The following is a 17,090-nucleotide window of genomic DNA, read 5'->3' on the forward strand; positions in this document are numbered from 1 at the left end:
TCAAAGCAGTCAAAATAGACACCTTAAGCCAAATGCTGCAAAAGCAAACCAAAACCACAGAGGCATCTACTAACCAAGGGAGAGACGACAAGACTGCCTCCAAAGTATCTCACAATCCAGCTGAGGAGACAACGTCTGGTGGTGTGGACCCAAAGGGTTCCTTGTTTTCATCCAAGTGATTCCTCCCACGAAAAATGGATCACTGTGACTGTCCAAGCAAAAACACCACAGCTCTCCCATCAAAGTGGGGTAACAGGTAGTTTTTCCTGAAGCCAGCAGATACGAGTGACTGGGGCCTGGAAAACTCAGATTTAGGTAGCCCCAAATTCCATGTTCCACTGTGGAAGCCATTTTATGAAGTTTTAATAGTAAGGAGAACAAAGAAAAGTCGGAAAGTCAAGATGCTATTCAGATCCATTGGAGGAAGCAGCAGAGCAGTGGTCTTCAGCCCAGTGCGGAGACCCCTGCTGCAGGGCTGGCATTCGGAGAGCACTTTCAGCCCTTTGGTTGGTGGAACACGGCTTGTTCATATATTGCAGAGGTTTCACATGTTAGTCACAGGATATTAGGTCTAACTATATCTGTTAAGCCACAGGATGTTAAGTCTTACTCAGGCCTTTCCTAGAATCCTGCAGTTAGGTTCAAACTGTGCCCATGTGAGTCAGATCTGAGGGGGGGGGTAAGTTTGGATACCGGGTGGGCCTGGGATGGTAGCCGGGGCAATGAAGCCCCAAACTGTATTCAGGTCTGTTGTCCAGCCCCATTCCTATTACGTTGCTTGTGTTTCCTTTCTTCAGCTAGGAATCCCAGGAGTAAAGGGTCTTAGCTACCTTGTACTCCGTGCCTGCCACTGCCCCAAAAGGAGACACAAACCTTACATTGTGGTCTATGGCTGTGAGGTTCCCTGAACCTGTACTCGCTGATGGGTTCATGTGGACAGAGTGGCCAGCAAGCGCCAGGGTTACTCCTGACCAGCTTCCCCAGGGTTGGATTACGAGTACACGCGGCTGCACCTGTCTTTTTACATGGGGACTGCGGATCCGAACTCAGGCCTCTTGTACTGCAAATATCTTCCCAACAGGATCGTCTCTGCAGCACCCACGAAAAATTTACATCCTAAAGACATAGACCAAAGCTTAACTTCCTCATTGGTAAGCTCAAGATCTGTAGAGGTGCAGTAAAAAAAAAAAAAAAAGGCCAAAATAGGGCGTACGGACTGGGCGGTGCTGATGCGCGCCTTTAATCCCAGCACTTGGGAGGCAAAGGCAGGCGGATCATTGTGAGTTCGAGGCCAGCCTGGTCTACAGAGTGAGTCCAGGACAGCCGAGGCTACACAGAAAAACCCTGTCTCGAAAAAGAAACAAAAACAAACAAACAAACAAACAAACAAACCCCCGGGTGTTCTTGGGAACAGAGGAGAGCTGTCCCAGGAAATGGGCATTTTTCCCCTCTAACATTGCTTGTTTAGGCCAAAGTCATTTCACTCTAATTTGCAGAGAGGCTAATTCATGCTTCCCATGCTTGCTACTATGTTAGAAAGAAAGAAAGAAAAAAGAAAGAAAGAAAGAAGGAAGGAAAGAAAGAAAGCAGAAAAGAAAGAACGAGGTTTTGTTTGTTTTTAAAGGAGAGAGAGAAAAGCGGCTTAGAAGAGGTTGGGACACCTGTGCTGAGTTCCCTGCCTGGGAACTTGTTCACTGGCCTGTCCTTTATAGCCGTTTCCCTGACACTGGACATCCCTGCAGCTCTGAGGTCCGGTTTTCTCTCCTGGGAGCCCTGAGCCCTCTGAGTATGTGTTCTTGCACTCTGTACAGCACTATTTACAGTAGTTCAAAGACAGAAAAGGGGCAGGTGCCATGTAAGTGGGTGGTGTTAAAATTTGTTTATTTGGCCTTCAGAGTTATAGAAATCTCTTCCTCAAAACACTTCTAGTGGGGATCTAGAAATAAAGTTGGAAGATTACAGCCTCCCAAGGAGAAAGTGTGGCTGCTGACACAGGACTATAACAGGCCGTAGAATTGCCCTTAATTGAGGCTATAAAACAAACAGGTAAAACTGCCCTGAGGAGGTAGAGCTCTTTGCCTGAGGCTACTAGCTTTGCCAACAGCTGCTAATGTGGCCACAGCAAGCACTTCTGGGAGGTAGGAAAGACTGGAGCTTGCCCTTAGATTACGGGGTCAAGTGAGCTGGGGAATCCCTCAGTTGGTAAAACACTTGCCACACAGGCTTGAGGAGAAGGAGAGAGAAGTTTGACACCCAGTACCCATGTAACAAGCTGGGCATGGTGACAGCTGCTTGTCACCTCAGGGCTGGGCAGGCGGGGCTGATGTCTCAGTGAGTGACAGGTCTCAATGAGAATTTTATCTCTGAAACCAAACTGGGGGCTCATGAGCTGGCTCAGTCTCCAAACTTGACAAATGAGTTGAACCTCCAGAACTCACATGATGAAAGGCTCCTGAAAGTTCTCCTCTGACCTCCACATGTGCTGCAATAGAACACACACACACACACACACACACACACACACACACACACACTACCCCCAACACAAAATATTTCAGAATCAACAGAAACAGTCACTCTTTTATTTTATTTATGTATTTATTTATTTTTGGTTTTTTTTCAAGACAGGGTTTCTCTGTGTAGACCAGGCTAGCCTCGAACTCACAGCAATCCCCCTGCCTCTGCCTCCTGAGTGCTGGGATGCTCTCCTAAAGGCAAAGAGTAGCCTAGGGCGTCAGTAGACCAATCTCCATGGGGACATCTTCTCAGATAAATGTGAACTGTTCCATCTGACCCAGCACCTGAGTATAAATGACTCAAGGGGATTTTTATCTTGGATGCTAGTGGCACTTGCTAAACACTACATGGGGGCCAGTGAAATGGCTCAACCGGTAAAGGGGCTTGCTACTAAGCCTGATGACCTGAGTTTGAACCCAGGGATGTTGTGGTGGGAAGAGAGAGATAACTCCTGAAAGTTGTTGCTGACCTCCACATGCAAGTTGTAGAACATGTGTCTGTGTGTGCAACACAAACGCACATTCACACAAATAAAAATAATCCCTAAAAACAGTATAAAATAAAACAAATACTACGTGGATTTATCACTAGGAAACAGAGGCAAAGAAACCAAGGTAACATTCAAGCTGTGGCTAAAGCAGATCAGCTAAGAAAAGGTAGAAACGGTAAGTGGGGCTCATTCATCAGTAAACGCTTGAGATAGAGCCCAGACAAATCCCCCAAAGATGTCAGCGGTGACAGGGAGGCAGGCAGGGCACCACATTGTTATCCACGGCAACCAGAAAAGTTCCCTTAATCTTTTTTTTCCCCCCTTAATCTTTTAAATAGCTGGATTCAGGCAAACCTAGGATTTGTGTCTTTGACACTAAAAAGAATTTCATAAATAGCCAGTACGAAGCAGAGTTGGGCATTTACTAAAAATAGAAACAAGTGCACCAAAAGGAAGAATAAAAATACACCCCAAAGCATGGCTGTGAGGGGTCTCAAAGAAGAGTTGCTTTGAACCACGTGAGGGGTCAAGAGAAAAACACTCAGGAAAAGAACATGACATACCTTGGGGCTGGAGAGATGGCTCAGAGGTCAAGAGCACTGACTGCTCTTCCAGAGGTCCTGAGTTCAATTCCCAGCTACCACATGGTGGCTCACAACCATCTATAATGTGATCTGACGCCCTCTTCTGGCCTGCAGGTGTACACACAGGCAGAGCACTGTATACATAATAATAAATAAAACCTTAAAAAAAAAAAAAAAAGAACATGACATACCCAAGCGAGGGTATAGGGAGTCACGGTTTGTGTGTTGCTACATTTGGTGGCTCTCAAGGGGTTACTAAGAACTCTTTACTTCCTCCTTCTTGCTCCTAATTTTCTAATGCAGTGTGTGTGTGTGTGTGTGTGTGTGTGTGTGTGTGTGTGTGTGTGTGTCTGTGTCTGTGTCAGAGGACAATTTGCTGGAGTTGGTTCCTTCCTTTTACTATGCAGGTCCTGGGGATGGATGGAATTCAGATTGTTAGCCAGGCAATGAGTGCTTTCACCTGCTGAGCCATTTCTCTGGCCTTGCTAGAAATTTCTCCTTGGTAAGGGAGATTATGGGGTGTCTCCAGAGGTGACATCTGGAGGTCAAACTAAGAGCCACCTAGTGGCACAAATAACGAATCCTTTTACTCTGTAGTAGGGGTGGGGGTGGGGGTGGGGGTGGGGGTGGGGTGGGCTGGGGGTAGGGGTGGGGTGGGCTTGGGCTGGGGGGGGTGGTTATGGTGAGATTCCTGAGCTGCAGGGTTACAGAGAAGGAGGAAGGCAAAAGTCAGTTGTGTTGGGGTTCTTGAAGCTGGGAAGAGGCTTCAGCCAGACCCTGGGCTGAGGGGTTCCTTTCCTTCCTCGGGCTTCCATAATTTGTCCTGTCTTTTTCTTCTGCTTCACTTTGACTTCAGATTGAACCCCTTAGCTTCCCTTAGCCTCCTCTGTTGCAGACAGGACCACACACAAATGAAAACCTGTGGACAAGGATTGTGACTCATCTTTGGCTATCCCTCGAGCCAGCAGTCACACCCAGGCCCTAACCAACCTGGACTGGGTGGGTTTCCCGTAACTGTTTATTGGTAAAGGTCATTGGGGCATGATTATCACTCTGTCAGCTTCCCCCCCCCCCAAAAAAAACCCCATTTATAGAGGAGGAAGTTGCAATCAGAGGGAGAGGAAAATTGCCCAAGGCCAACCCTGAGTCAGAAGAGCAAAGACTTGAACTCGGGACATTGAGGTTTTGACTTGGCGCTTCAGGGCTGGGGCACTGGGCAGGACTTTCCCACTGAGTTGCCTGGGCTGGCAGCTTTATGGTCCTTTAAGTTTCTGGGACACACCAATACCCATCTTTCCTCTAATTATCTTTTTTTTTTTTTTTTTTTTTTTAGAGACAGGGTCTCTCTGTGTAACCTTGGCAGCCCTGGACTCACTTTGTAGACCAGGCTGGCCTCGAACTCACAGCGATTCGCCTGCCTCTCCCTCCCGAGTGCTGGGATTAAAGGCGTGGGCCACCACCGCCCGGCTCCTCTAATTATCTTAGATCAGGCTTGGTTCCTTTTGGGAGAAGCTGGGTCCCAGATGCTTGGACAATGTGATAGTTAACTGGTTTAAGGTAGACCAGGAAATAGGACTGGAGGGATATGACAGAGGAAGATGAGGGAAGATGTGACAGAACACCTGGAGTCAGAGGCAGCAGATGGAAATGCTAGGTGACTGCCTCTGAGGTATCGCGACTAGCCTGTGTCTGAGAATACCTTCCTCAGAGGGGCCAGCTGGCAACCCTGCCTGAGCACTTCCGCATTCTTCTCTCCGGAGTTCCCAATGCAATGGGTCTTTTGAATTGAACACAGAAATCACTGATCAATAACTATCCTGTTCAGGCTATCAAATCTCTCCCCTGCTTGCCAGGGGGCCTGGCCCAGGTCACAGGGACAATCGTGAATCTTTAATTCGTCCCTTTTCATTCCCGAAACAGACATTTTCAGCCCTACAAACCCAGATCCACTCTCCAGACCAGGCTCAAAGAGGGTGGAATGTCATGATCCCAGGTCAGAGGTTAAATTCCAGAGTGGAGCAGACAATAAGACCCTAAGCTTGATGGTGGCACCCCTCCCCCAACCTCTCTGGAGGATCAAAGCCGCATGGGTAGGCTGTGTGATCCCAGGCCAGAGAGGGGAGTAAGCCAGATTCTAACCAGGGAGGAAGCCCCTTTGCTTGGATTGTTCTGAGGGAACTAGTCCTCTTTAGAGGTTCAAAGGCTGGTGTCCCGGTCGGAGGACAGTGAGGATAATTTGGCAACGGATAGGGAAGTAGCTGGACCAGAAAAATGGGGCTTCCTGTTGATGGGGGAGTCCAGGTGTACTGCCTGATTCCTTGTCCATCTCTCCAGCCCGGTCCCAGAGTCCTTGCTTCCCATAGATGCCCAGACTCCCTGTGAGACCGATGCAGAGAGGTGCTTGCCTGGCAGTGAGGCCAGATTCATCTCTCCGGATATGGGAGGCAGTTTACTCAAGGAGTCTTTCTTTGTTTTTTTTTTTTGTTTTTGTTTGTTTGTTTTGCTTTTTTTTTTTTTTTTTTTTTTTTTTTTGGTTTTTCGAGACAGGGTCTCTCTGTGTAGCCTTGGTTGTCCTGGACCAGGCTGTCCTGGAACTGACAGCGATCCACCTGTCTGTGCCTCCTGAGTGCTGGGATTAAAGGTCACCACGGCCGGCAAGGAATCTTTTTTTGTTGTTGTTGTTGAGGACTCTTCCTGAATGCTGGGAGAACGAGACGTACATTTGGACCCTTGGTTTTTCTCTTCCCGATTGTCATCTACTAGGTCAGAAGATCTCAACAGCACCAGGCCACCTAGGAGACCGTGGGGCTTCCTAGTAAGCCACTTTACAGGCCGATGTTCCATTGTGTCTCCACCCTCCCATTCTCCTCCAGCCCCGTGTCACTCTTAACCGCCCGCCCCCCGCCCCCCCCCCCCCCCCCGCTCCGCCTAATTCCATACCCTTCCCAACTTCCCTTCTCTTCACTCCACCCCATCTCCTTGGCTCAGCGCAAGGACCAGCAGTGACAGCACTTTTAGGGAGCTTGAGTCAAGGATGGAAGACGGGTCTTGGTTTTCTTAGAATTGAGTTTGGATGTAGCTAAGATGAAGAGAAATAAGGGGCCGCGGGGTGGGGGAGGGGAGGGGAGGAGGAGGAGGAAGAATAAAAAAAAAAAATAAGAATCATCTCCAGTACTGAAAAAGAAAACACAAAACACAAAACAAAACCAAGTTTGGAACAGACTGGGAGGAAGAAGAGATGAGATTTGAGGATCTGCTGCCGCTACCTGACATCGCCTCTCCCCCGGCGGCGGGCACCTCTTGAACAAACTCTCCTGATTCTCGGTCTCCCCGAGTCCGTTTACATCCACCCTGCCCCAAATCAAGTTCATCCCATGGAGGCAGTGGAGACCCTACACAGTGGTTGGTGGTAACATGATGGGAAGACGCCCTGTGAGTCAGGTACCTGAGGATAGCCCATCTCCGTTCCCGAATCAGCGACCAGAAGTAGGATGGGGGCGGGGGAGGGGGAGACTCCACTTCTAAACCCTTAAGATGTTGGGTGGGTGAGGGGTCTTTTCACCAGGGTAGCAGGGTAGGCGGGGAAGGTAATTCTTTCAGACCTGAGACTGGACGAGGTGAGAGGAGGCTCCGCCAGGAGGAGGAGCCACCTCCTACATCCTGCTGTCGGGGCACCCTCCCGTCGTGGCTCAGCTATAAAGAAAGCTTCTACCGTCGCGGTCACGACGCGCCTCCGGTAGCTTCCTTGGTGCCTGATCCCGGTCTTGGGCAGCGGCTTTCCCATCAAGCACCATGCGGCTGTTTATTGCTCTGCTGGCGCTGGCGTGCGCAGCCAGCTCTTCCGCAGGTACCCTCGGGTGACCCTCCGCACCCCTAGACCCGCTCCCCTTGTCAGCGCGCTCCGGCTGAGCATGGTTCGTGCAGGGAACTGTGAAGGTGCAGCGGATCTGGTTGTGCGTGAGCGTGTGCGCCTACACGTGTCCGCAGGCGGCTGCGGGGGGGGGGTTGTGCTAGCATTGCGTGGGAGTGCGGTGTTCATGTAGCGGACAAGCGGGTGATCTGTGGTGGGGATGCTTCTCCGACCTTCCCGGATCCACACTTCTTTTCGTACCTTGGTTCTCTTGGGTCTGCCCGTGGATGGCGAGTGGCAGTCTGTCCTTTAGGGACTCTTGAGTGGGTAACTGTTGCCCGCCCAGAACAAGTGCAGCTGGTTGGATGTATTGGGGTCCTGGTGTTCCCCCTCTCCCAACCTGGGGTCCTGGCTTCTGAGCTTCAGGCTTCTTTCTCCACTGCCCCCAGCGCTGGATTGGTAGCCTGGCGGGGGGCATCCTGAGACCCAAGTCTCCGGACAAGCCGGTCTTTCCGGACAAGGTGATTTTCGTTTAAAGATTAATGGTGAGAACGAGCTCCTAATTATTCTTCTAGGTGGGAGGTAGCGGGAGCGGCGTGTTAATATTTGATAAGGAGCTAAAGGCGATTCTAGCGGCTGGCACCATCTCCGCTACCCCGTGGCTCTTTACGAAGACCTCATCTCTTTCCAGTCCAAGGGGCCAAACCTCCCCTCCAGAGTTAGGCGCTCTGCCCTAGGAATGAAGGGGGGCAGGGGGCGACTGAGGGAGATCTCAGCCGCAGAGACGCAAAGAGAACATTTCCGGTTGCTGGAGGGGCTTAGCTTGGTGGAGGTAAGGCATCTTGCACGAACTACCAAGCTCCTCCCGAGAGGTGGGAAAAGAGCAGCTAATACAATGAATTAAGTTAAGGCGGAGGGTTGGGGGAGGGGCGGGGCGGGGGCAGGTAGGGTTGGACATTTGAAACGACTTAGTAGAAAGGAAAATGTTTTTTAAATGAACGGCTACCTTCTAGCTGTTCACCTTGAGTAAGTCGGATAACCGTGTCCTGTTGTTTACAAAGCACGTTTAGTAATTCTGCTCCTGGGATATCCTGTGTTAAGGATAAAGGGTATGAGCGCTTAGGCAGTGCCCTTGGGCTCTGGACAGAAACACTCTGTAAGACGGGTTGGTCAGGAGGCTCAGCCAGTGACCTGGAGCACTGTAGGCAGGAATCCATCTCAGCTGACCTCCTCACACGAAGTGTTCCTGTTTTAGTGCAAGGACCACCTTCCTCCACTCGTCGTCCTTCCGGGATTGCAAAGTGCCCAGGCTGCACGTGAAAATATCCTCAGAGCCTTTACTCGCACAGAGAGAAAAATACCACTCCTAGGGAGTCCCAGACCCCTAGCCGGCAAAGTGCGGAGACTTTGCCCAGGACACACGGGGTTCTGCTGAGCCGGTTGCAGGAGTCTTCCTCTTTCCCACAGAGGGTGGGGTGAGCAAGGTCCATTTAAATTCAGTCCTCTCTGAAAGGCTTGTAAGGAGGGACAGTGGCTGGGTGGGGGACAGTGTTTTGTCTCTAACCCCATCTTAGTCGGGGACCAGGTAGGGCACAGAGTTGGAAACCTTTCTCCTTTATCGTGGGTGTGACCCGAGGAGGAGGGCTCGCTATTCTGTAAAACGGTTGCCCCTTGGAAGCAAATGTGGGAGCCTGAGCTGACCAGTACCCTGCCACCTGACTGTAAGCTGCAGACCTGACCCCTGGCCTCTGCCTCATCAGCATTATGTTTTTCTGGCTACCCCCGCCTGAAGAGAGGGTAAGTTACAAGAGTGTTCAGCCAAGCAGGTCAAAAGTCTCTGTGATTAAGACAGTGGATCAGAGGTCACACTACAAACCACGGAGCTGGGGCCAGAGCCAGGGAAGAGAAGATTCCCGAGAAATGCCCAGATGGGCTCCCCCTGGGGCGTGCCTCAGGGCCCTGCCCTTCTGAAGCTGGCCTTCCCCTGGGCCTCACACCCCCCCCCCCTCCGAGTGCTAAGGAGGAGCTGCTCTCCCAGGTCTCTTCGTGGAAGCTGGCTCTACTTCCCAGTCCTCTGAGGGCCAGTGACCCAGGACGACCATAACCACCCATCTCCTCGCTGTGGCTGGCCAGTCCTTCACCTGGCCTGAGAGAGTTTGAGGTGCTGACTCTGTTTCCAGAGCGCCCTGAGTCTCAGACAAAGAAATGTGTTTTTTCTCAGAGATTAAGCAATAGGCAGAAAAGAGGCAGAGCAGGCGAGGAAGGCTGGGGAACAGACTCCGGCTTCAGAGGTAGACTGCTCACCTAAAGGAGCTGTGGCCACTGCCTTCTGCAGAAAGGACACCTGCATACCTTACCCATCCAGGCCTTGTCAGCTCCCAGAGGGAAAACCAGCCCAGGGAAGACTCTGTCTCTCTCAACAGGGCCATGCTGGCCGCACATCAGCTGTGAGCTCTGTTTGTTTGTTTTGTTTTCAAGACAGGGTTTCTCTGTGGAGCCTTGGCCGTCCTGGACTCCCTTTGTAGACCAGGCTGGCCTCGAACTCACCTGCCTCTGCCTCCCTCCCGAGTGCTGGGATTATAGGCGTGCGCCACCTGGCCCGGCCTAGCTGTGGACTCTGATCTAGAGCTTCGGAAATGAGAAAATCCAAAGTGGCCCAGGGCAGCCAGTTCCCTGGAGGGCTCACTCTTCTAGCCTAGGACTTGTACCCCTCCTGGCTACCAAAAGCATGACTTTTATGCTTCCCTCCTCACTCTGTGTCCCCATTTTAGGGCCTGCTCCCCTGCCCAGACTCAAGTGGAGATGGGGCTTAGGGGTGCAGAGCCAGGCAAGAAGACAGAGGCTCGCAGCACATTGGCACACACCTATAATCCCAGCCTGAGCGCAAAGAAAACAAGGGCTGGGCCTATATCTCAGTGGTAGAGAGCACTTGCTAGGCCCTGGGTTTGGTTCCCAGCACTGGAAGAAAAAGAAGAAGAAGAAGAAACAAAAACAACAAAACCCCAGAAAATTGGGCTGGAGAGATGGCTCAGCCGTTAAAGGTTAGCCTCACAACCATAAACCAAAACCCACAAAACCCACAAAGTTCTCAGCAGGGCGTGGTGGCACACGCCTGTTATCCCAGCACTTGGGAGGCAGAGGCAGGCGGATCGTTGTGAGTTTGAGGACAGCCAAGGCTACACAGAGAAACCCTGTCTTGAAAAAAAAAAACTAAAAACCAAAAACCTAAAACACAAAGCTGCCAGAAGGGAGCGGCTGATGACTCAGTGTAGGAACTCAGAGTGGAGTCCAGTACAGCATTTTTCTTAGAAATGTCCTCATCCGTGAATTCTTTCCAACACACTCCATGTTTTTTCCTTTCCTCCTTTGGCCATCTGCTCACTGACAGGAGGCCAGGGAGGAGGGGAAGCGTCACTTGTGAACTTACTGAGTATAGGCTGCCTGGAAGAGTCCATGCCAGCTTCCATTTAATCCTCCCCACTGTCTCGTGGGCGGCCACATTAGCTCCATTTCACAGACGAGAAAACCAAAGAGAATAAAGGACCGTCCTTAAACGCAGAGCTCCTAGGTAGCTCTGATAGAGTTCTAGTTTTGGATGAGTGTTTCTTTCACCCTGTTGGTGAAGAAGCATGGTTCTCTCTCTCTCTCTCTCTCTCTCTCTCTCTCTCTCTCTCTCTCTCTCTCCCTCTCCCTCTCTGTCTCTGTCTCTGTCTCTCTCTCTCCCTCTCTCTCTCTGTCTCTCTCTCTCTCTCTCTCTCTCTCTCCCTCTCTCTCTCTCTGTCTCTGTCTCTCTCTCTCTCTCTCTCCCTCTCTCTCTCTCTCTCTCTCTGTCTCTGTCTCTCTCTCTCTCTGTTTCTGTCTCTGTCTCTTTTTTCTCCCAGACCTTATTTTTAGAGCCGGCTTCGTTCTATAGAAGAAATGGAGCCTGAGTATGCCGTGCACTTGCCTGCATCCCCTCGTCAGCAGCTTGCACTGCCCTGGCATGAGGCCTGTGGCAGGGTCCCCTCGTCCGAAGGCCATTCGAGAGGGGTTCCTATCCTTCGTGACCTGGATCAGCACCCCCTTCCCGCCCCGCAAGGCAGCCTGGCTGGAAGGCTAGAACCCACCCTATTGTTCCAGAAAGGAGTATGGTGCTAATCCTTCACTCTCAGCCGAGACTCCTCTTAGGTTATGGACGGGGTGCAGCAGGGAGGAGAGGCACTGAGCAGCCTTAGAGAGAGAGAGCCTGAAGATCAGCACCCTAAGCATCACATGAGCAGTCTGGGTTGCTGATGTCCCTATGATTATTTTCGTTTGTTTTGTTGTTTCTTTCTTTTTTTCTTTTGGTTTTTCCTGAGACGGGGGTTCTCTGTGTAGATCTGGCTATCCTGAAACTCTCTCTTTAGACCAAGCTGGCCTCCAACTCAAGAGATTCTCTTTCCTGCCTCTGCCTCCCAAGTGCTGGTATTAAAGGCGTGGGCCACCAACACCCCGGCATCTCTATGATTATTAAGTCTTCTTCCCTGGGGACCTCAATCCTACACCCCAGAAAACTTGTATACCAACACAAGAGAGAGCTTTAACATCAGAGTGTCTCCCAGGCTCTGGTCCACAGGGCCGTATGAAGGGTTTACACGTATGCACCCAGGGTTTACGCTCTTCCTCTCTCTGTTCCAGAATCACACTGGTGCTATGAGATTCAAGCCAAGGAGCCCAACAGCGTCTGCCTGGGTGAGTACTGACGGTCACTCCTTGCACACATTTCCCGCACAGGGAATAGGAGACACTGAATGTCACTGGGAGCTAAGTTAGCAGCACAATTGTTTTTTTTTCCCCCATCACAATGGAGGTTTGGATGTGGTCAAGCCCTTTGAGGTAAAAGTGGGAGATGGCTCTTGATTGTTGAAGGTATCCAGGGCCCTTGCCATGATAGCCAAGGAGCATTTTACCACTGAGCCATGCCCCTAATTGCTCCTTGGCACTGTTCCCTTTTGTCTGTTTATTATGTATACAGTACTCTGACTGCATGTACACCTGCAGCCAGAAGAGGGCATCAGATCACATTATAGATAATTGTGAACCACCATGTGGGTGCTGGGAATTGAATTCAGGATCTCTGGTGCTCTTAACCTCTGAGCCATCTCTCCAGCTCCCCTTGGCATTTTTGTTTTGTTTTGTTTTTTGAGATGTAGCCTTGGCTGGCCTTGAACTCACAGCGATCCGCCTGCCTCTGCCTCTCGAGTGCTGGGATTAAAGGAGCGCGCCACCTCCTGGCCTCTTGGCACTTTTTCTAATGCTGACTATTTCTCTGTAGCCTGCTGTGTTGAGGGATGGCCCCTTTCTTGCCCCTACCTAGCTGAATGTTAGAGTTGCTGCCTGTCTTCCCCTCTCCTGCTCCTTAGATAATGCCTTGTCAGGTCCAGGTTCCTTCCATAACAACTCCTCCAGGGAGTCCTGCTCCACAGTTTCCAAAGCTGAAAAGCAATCTCCCTCTCCGCAATCTTCAAACTTGCCACCATTCCCTGGAAGTTGGCATCTAGGTCCCCGTTGAGAAAGTCAGAGCTCAGCAGTATGAGGTTAGGCCAGCTGACCTCTTAGCATCCATGGCAAACCTGCTTCTCCCCCGACTCCTCTCTCCAACCCCCCCCCACCCCCGACCCTCAGCCACATCAGAGATCCACCAGCCCACCTACGTCAGCAATGTTGGAGGGGGAAGAGGAAGGGCAGGGCAGAACTCTGGGACTCGTGCCTTGCTGTGGGACCTCACAGCATTCTAAGACCTTGATTCACATGGATGGGTCAATAGGCCCTTGACTCTCAGACCTTTCTTCTCTGCTCAGGGCCTAAACTGTGGCCTGGAAGCTGTCAGAACAAGAACTACCAGTCCCCTATCAACATCAATACCCATGAGGCGGAGGTGGACAGCGACCTGAAGCCCTTCACCTTCACTGGCTATGACCAAAAGAAGACGTGGTTGGTTCTGAACAATAAACACTCAGGTGGGTCTTGTATGGGCTGAGTGGAATCCCCAGGCAGGGCTCACTGTACAGGGGGTGGGTGGTGAGTCGCTCAGGCTTGGAGGTGGGAGGAGGAGCCACCAGAGAAGCTTCTAGAGAGGAGGCTACACTAGCTAGCTGTGTTTTTAGTCACTTCATCAGAGCAGAGCCGGTGAAGGGAGGGAATGTTTCCCCCGAAGGAGGGACCGACCTTTGCAAAAGCACAGAGGCGTGAAACTGCTTGGGTCGTTTGGGGGAACAGCGGATGGGAGCAGCTGGGTGTGGGTAGAGGGACGCTGGGAGGAGCTGACCAAGGCCCAGAGCAGGTTACCAGGGCTAAAGGGGTTTGGACATTATCTTGGGAACACCAGGGCACCATGGAGGGAGTCAAAGGGCAGGCAGGCAGGCCCAGGACAGGGCTACATTTGGGCATGGGTACAGGAAAGGGTGAGGTGAGCAGGGAGGAAGAGTGTAGGCTACATCTCCCACCCCATCCCCTCAGGACCTAGGCGTCAGACAGAGAAGGTGGGGGCTGGGATGGAGACTGAGAGGGGTCCCAAGGGAGGCCAGTGTGAGAGCTCTACCCACTCTGGTGTCCCCCCAGTGAAGATACTCCTGAGTGATGGCATCTACATTGCGGGAGGAGACCTGCCTGCACGGTACAAGGCTGAACAGCTGCACCTACACTGGTCACAGGAGGAGACCATGGGCTCAGAGCACAGCATTGATGGGGAACACTTTGCTATGGAGGTGAGGAGCCTTGGGAACTGCTGTCTCGCTGGGTTCTGGGTAGGTACCCACCTAGGCCAGCTCCACCCCCCACCCCCCACCCCCCGCCCCAACTCCTTCATCCACATCCATTCCCTAGATGCACATCGTACACAGGAAGGAGACGTCTAGCGCTGATGCGGAGGACGCCGAGGACAAGATAGCAGTGCTAGCATTCATGGTTGAGGTAGGACTCCCGTCCTCTCAATCCTAGAGGTTGCCTGTCCTCCTCCAAAAAGAGCTGCTTGTCCCCAGCAGCTTCCCAGAACCCCCTCTCATGTTCCCTTCCCTCCCATTCCAGGTGGGGGACCAGGTGAACAAGGGCTTCCAGCCCCTGGTGGAGGCCCTGTCCAGTATCTCCAAACCCAGTGAGTCAGGAAGGAGGAGGGGCAGCAGGGCAGAGGGTGCAGCTGGGGCAGGCAGCTGATTTATTTATTTATTTATTTATTTATTTATTTATTTATTTATTTCGGTTTTTCAAGACAGGGTTTCACTGTTGTAGCCTTGGCTGTCCTGGACTCACTTTGTAGGCCAGGCCGGCCTCGAACTCACAGTGACCCACCTGCCTCTGCCTCCCGGGTGCTGGGATTACAGGCGTGTGCCACCACGCCCGGCGGCACAGGCAGCCACTTTAAAGAGAGCCTTAGGTTAAGGGACTTTGTTCCCTACTCCAGACACAAACACCACGATGGAGGAAAGCAGCCTGTGGGACATGCTTCCCAAGGAGGAGAAATTGGTCCACTACTTCCGTTACCTGGGCTCGCTGACCACACCCGATTGTGATGAGACTGTCGTCTGGACTGTGTTCCAGGACCCCATTAAGCTCCACTATGACCAGGTACCCAGGCTCAGGCCAAGGTGCAGTCTCCTGTGTGGAGCCCAGCTCCTTAAAGCCCTGTCTGCTTGCCTCACAGGTCCCCGGAGTGGGGAGGTGAGAATCGTTGTGTCAGTCTTTGGGTTTCCACTGGGGCAGACAGACAAGAAGGGGAGCTCTGTCTGCCACTTTCCTGAGTGGAGGGCCCAGTGGAGAGCTCAAATTGGACTTCCTTAGTGCTTTCAGGAAGTCAACACTCAAGTTGACAATAGCCTCTGGAGAGACAGCAGGAAACCCAGAGGACCAAAATCCCTTAGGTTCCTAGCCGTGGTTCTCAACGTGACCAACATCTTCACCAGAGAGAATTTTCTAGAAACGCCCATTCTTAGGCTTGCTCGAGATCCATTGAATCAAGTAGTCTGGGGCCAAGGGCCAGGCATCCTTCAGTGGGTGTTAAAGGATGCTCACCTTCAAGAACCACTGTTACCATAGCAACAGAGACAAAAACAAGCCTAAGAAGCTATCAGAGGAAAGGGAAAGACAGTGGCGCTCAGCTCCCCACAGCACCACACTCTTGGGAGTCATTCTGTGCCCCTCTCTTCCGTTCTGAGATGAGGTGTTTGGTCTGTCTGAGGTCACACAGCAAGGAGCATGGCTCCACCTGCTGAGCCCGGTCTCTTTCACAGTTCCTGGAATTCTCCAAGGAGCTGTACTATGATGAAGAACAGAAGTTGCACATGAAGGACAACGTGCGGCCCCTGCAGCAGCTAGGAAACCGCCCGGTGTTCAAGTCCCGTGCTCCAGGACAGCTGCTGTCTTTGCCCCTGATGGCTCTCGTGGTCCCTACACTCACCTGCCTGGTGGTCAGCTTCCTCCAGTGATAGTCCTCTTCTGGATATGTGACCTCTGACCTCAGCCTTTATGTCTCTCCTAAAGGATATGGTTCTCTTCCTTAGACTTTCCATGTTGGACGTCAGGGACTATTAAAATAGGAGTAGCTGGCTGTGGTGGTGCGCCCTTTTAACCCTAGCCCTTGGTGGGGGCAGAGAGACATGTGGACCTCAGAACTCTACCCTTCCCCAAATTAAACAAAATAAAATAATGGATATATTTTTGGAGAAACTCTTTGCAAGTCTTTTTTTTTTTTTTTTTTTTTTTTTTTTTAATGCTGCAATTACTCTGTTCCCTTCACCTCATTCCTGACAGGGGAGAGACCCTAAGGTCTGGAGATTTCTCCCAAATAGGTATGATCCTGTCTGTGTATGTGAATGCCCTATCAATACACACACAACCTCAGAAAGATGTTAAAGGCACCAACAGGAAAAAAAAATCTAGAAGTCTCTTCAATTTACAGTGGGGGAAACTGAGGCTGGATGAAGACGACACATTGGAGTCAGAGTGGAGCTGACCTGAGGTGCTGGGTGCCCACCCCTCCGGTGGAGCATGGAAAAACGTGTAGTGGGGACGGGGACTCGCTCATTTGCTCAAGTATCCCTTGAGCTTGCCAGAAAACTGGCAAGGTGACAGGAGCAAAACGGGGGTGGGGGGGTGGGGGGGGAACACGAGGGGTTCTCAGCCCGGTGTGTGGACAAAAGACTCACACTGACCAGGAGTCAAAAGGCAGTTATAGGAGACATAGAAACCAGGAAGGGCAGGTGTAGGGGTGAGGGTCGGGGTGGGGGGCGTCTGTATGGGAAAGAGGCCATCTAGATTCAACGGTGCTCAGGCAGGCAGGGAGGCCTCTGTCAGGTAGCAGCAGGGAGGACGGGGAGAAGGAGGGAGGAGCGAAGAGAGCCGCAACCAGAGGGGTGGGCCTCTCTGGGTGTTACACAATCCACCTGTGGGATTGTGCCTGGGCCAGGGTGTATCTCTTCTGTGGCACAGGGCTGCAGAGGTAAGGACTGGGCAGAGCCAGGTTCCCAGGCTCATCATGTCCAGCCAGGAAGAGAGTCAAGCTTTCTCCTTCAATATGCCTCTCTAGTGGATTTTTCCCAAGGGGGGGGGGGACAGAGGGACATGGTTTGTGTGTGTGTGTATGTGTGTGTGTACAGAAGGAAAAATTATATTCACCATCCATGGCAGTGTTGGAATT

General features: G+C 51.6%; 1 protein-coding gene across 1 annotated transcript; it reads left to right on the forward strand.

Moving 5' to 3' along the window:
* Positions 1–7,241: 7,241 nt before the first annotated feature.
* On the forward strand, positions 7,242–16,120 carry CA4 (carbonic anhydrase 4). Its single transcript, XM_084750547.1, has 8 exons — positions 7,242–7,438; positions 12,098–12,151; positions 13,261–13,419; positions 14,021–14,166; positions 14,285–14,371; positions 14,486–14,552; positions 14,859–15,022; positions 15,685–16,120. The coding sequence occupies exons 1-8, from the start codon at positions 7,384–7,386 to the stop codon at positions 15,877–15,879; spliced, it is 927 nt and encodes a 308-aa protein (XP_084606673.1). The 5' UTR covers positions 7,242–7,383; the 3' UTR covers positions 15,880–16,120.
* Positions 16,121–17,090: the final 970 nt, after the last annotated feature.

Source organism: Acomys minous, assembly GCF_964271855.1.
Source record: "Acomys minous genome assembly, chromosome: 12".
NCBI classification, from domain to species: domain Eukaryota; kingdom Metazoa; phylum Chordata; class Mammalia; order Rodentia; family Muridae; genus Acomys; species Acomys minous.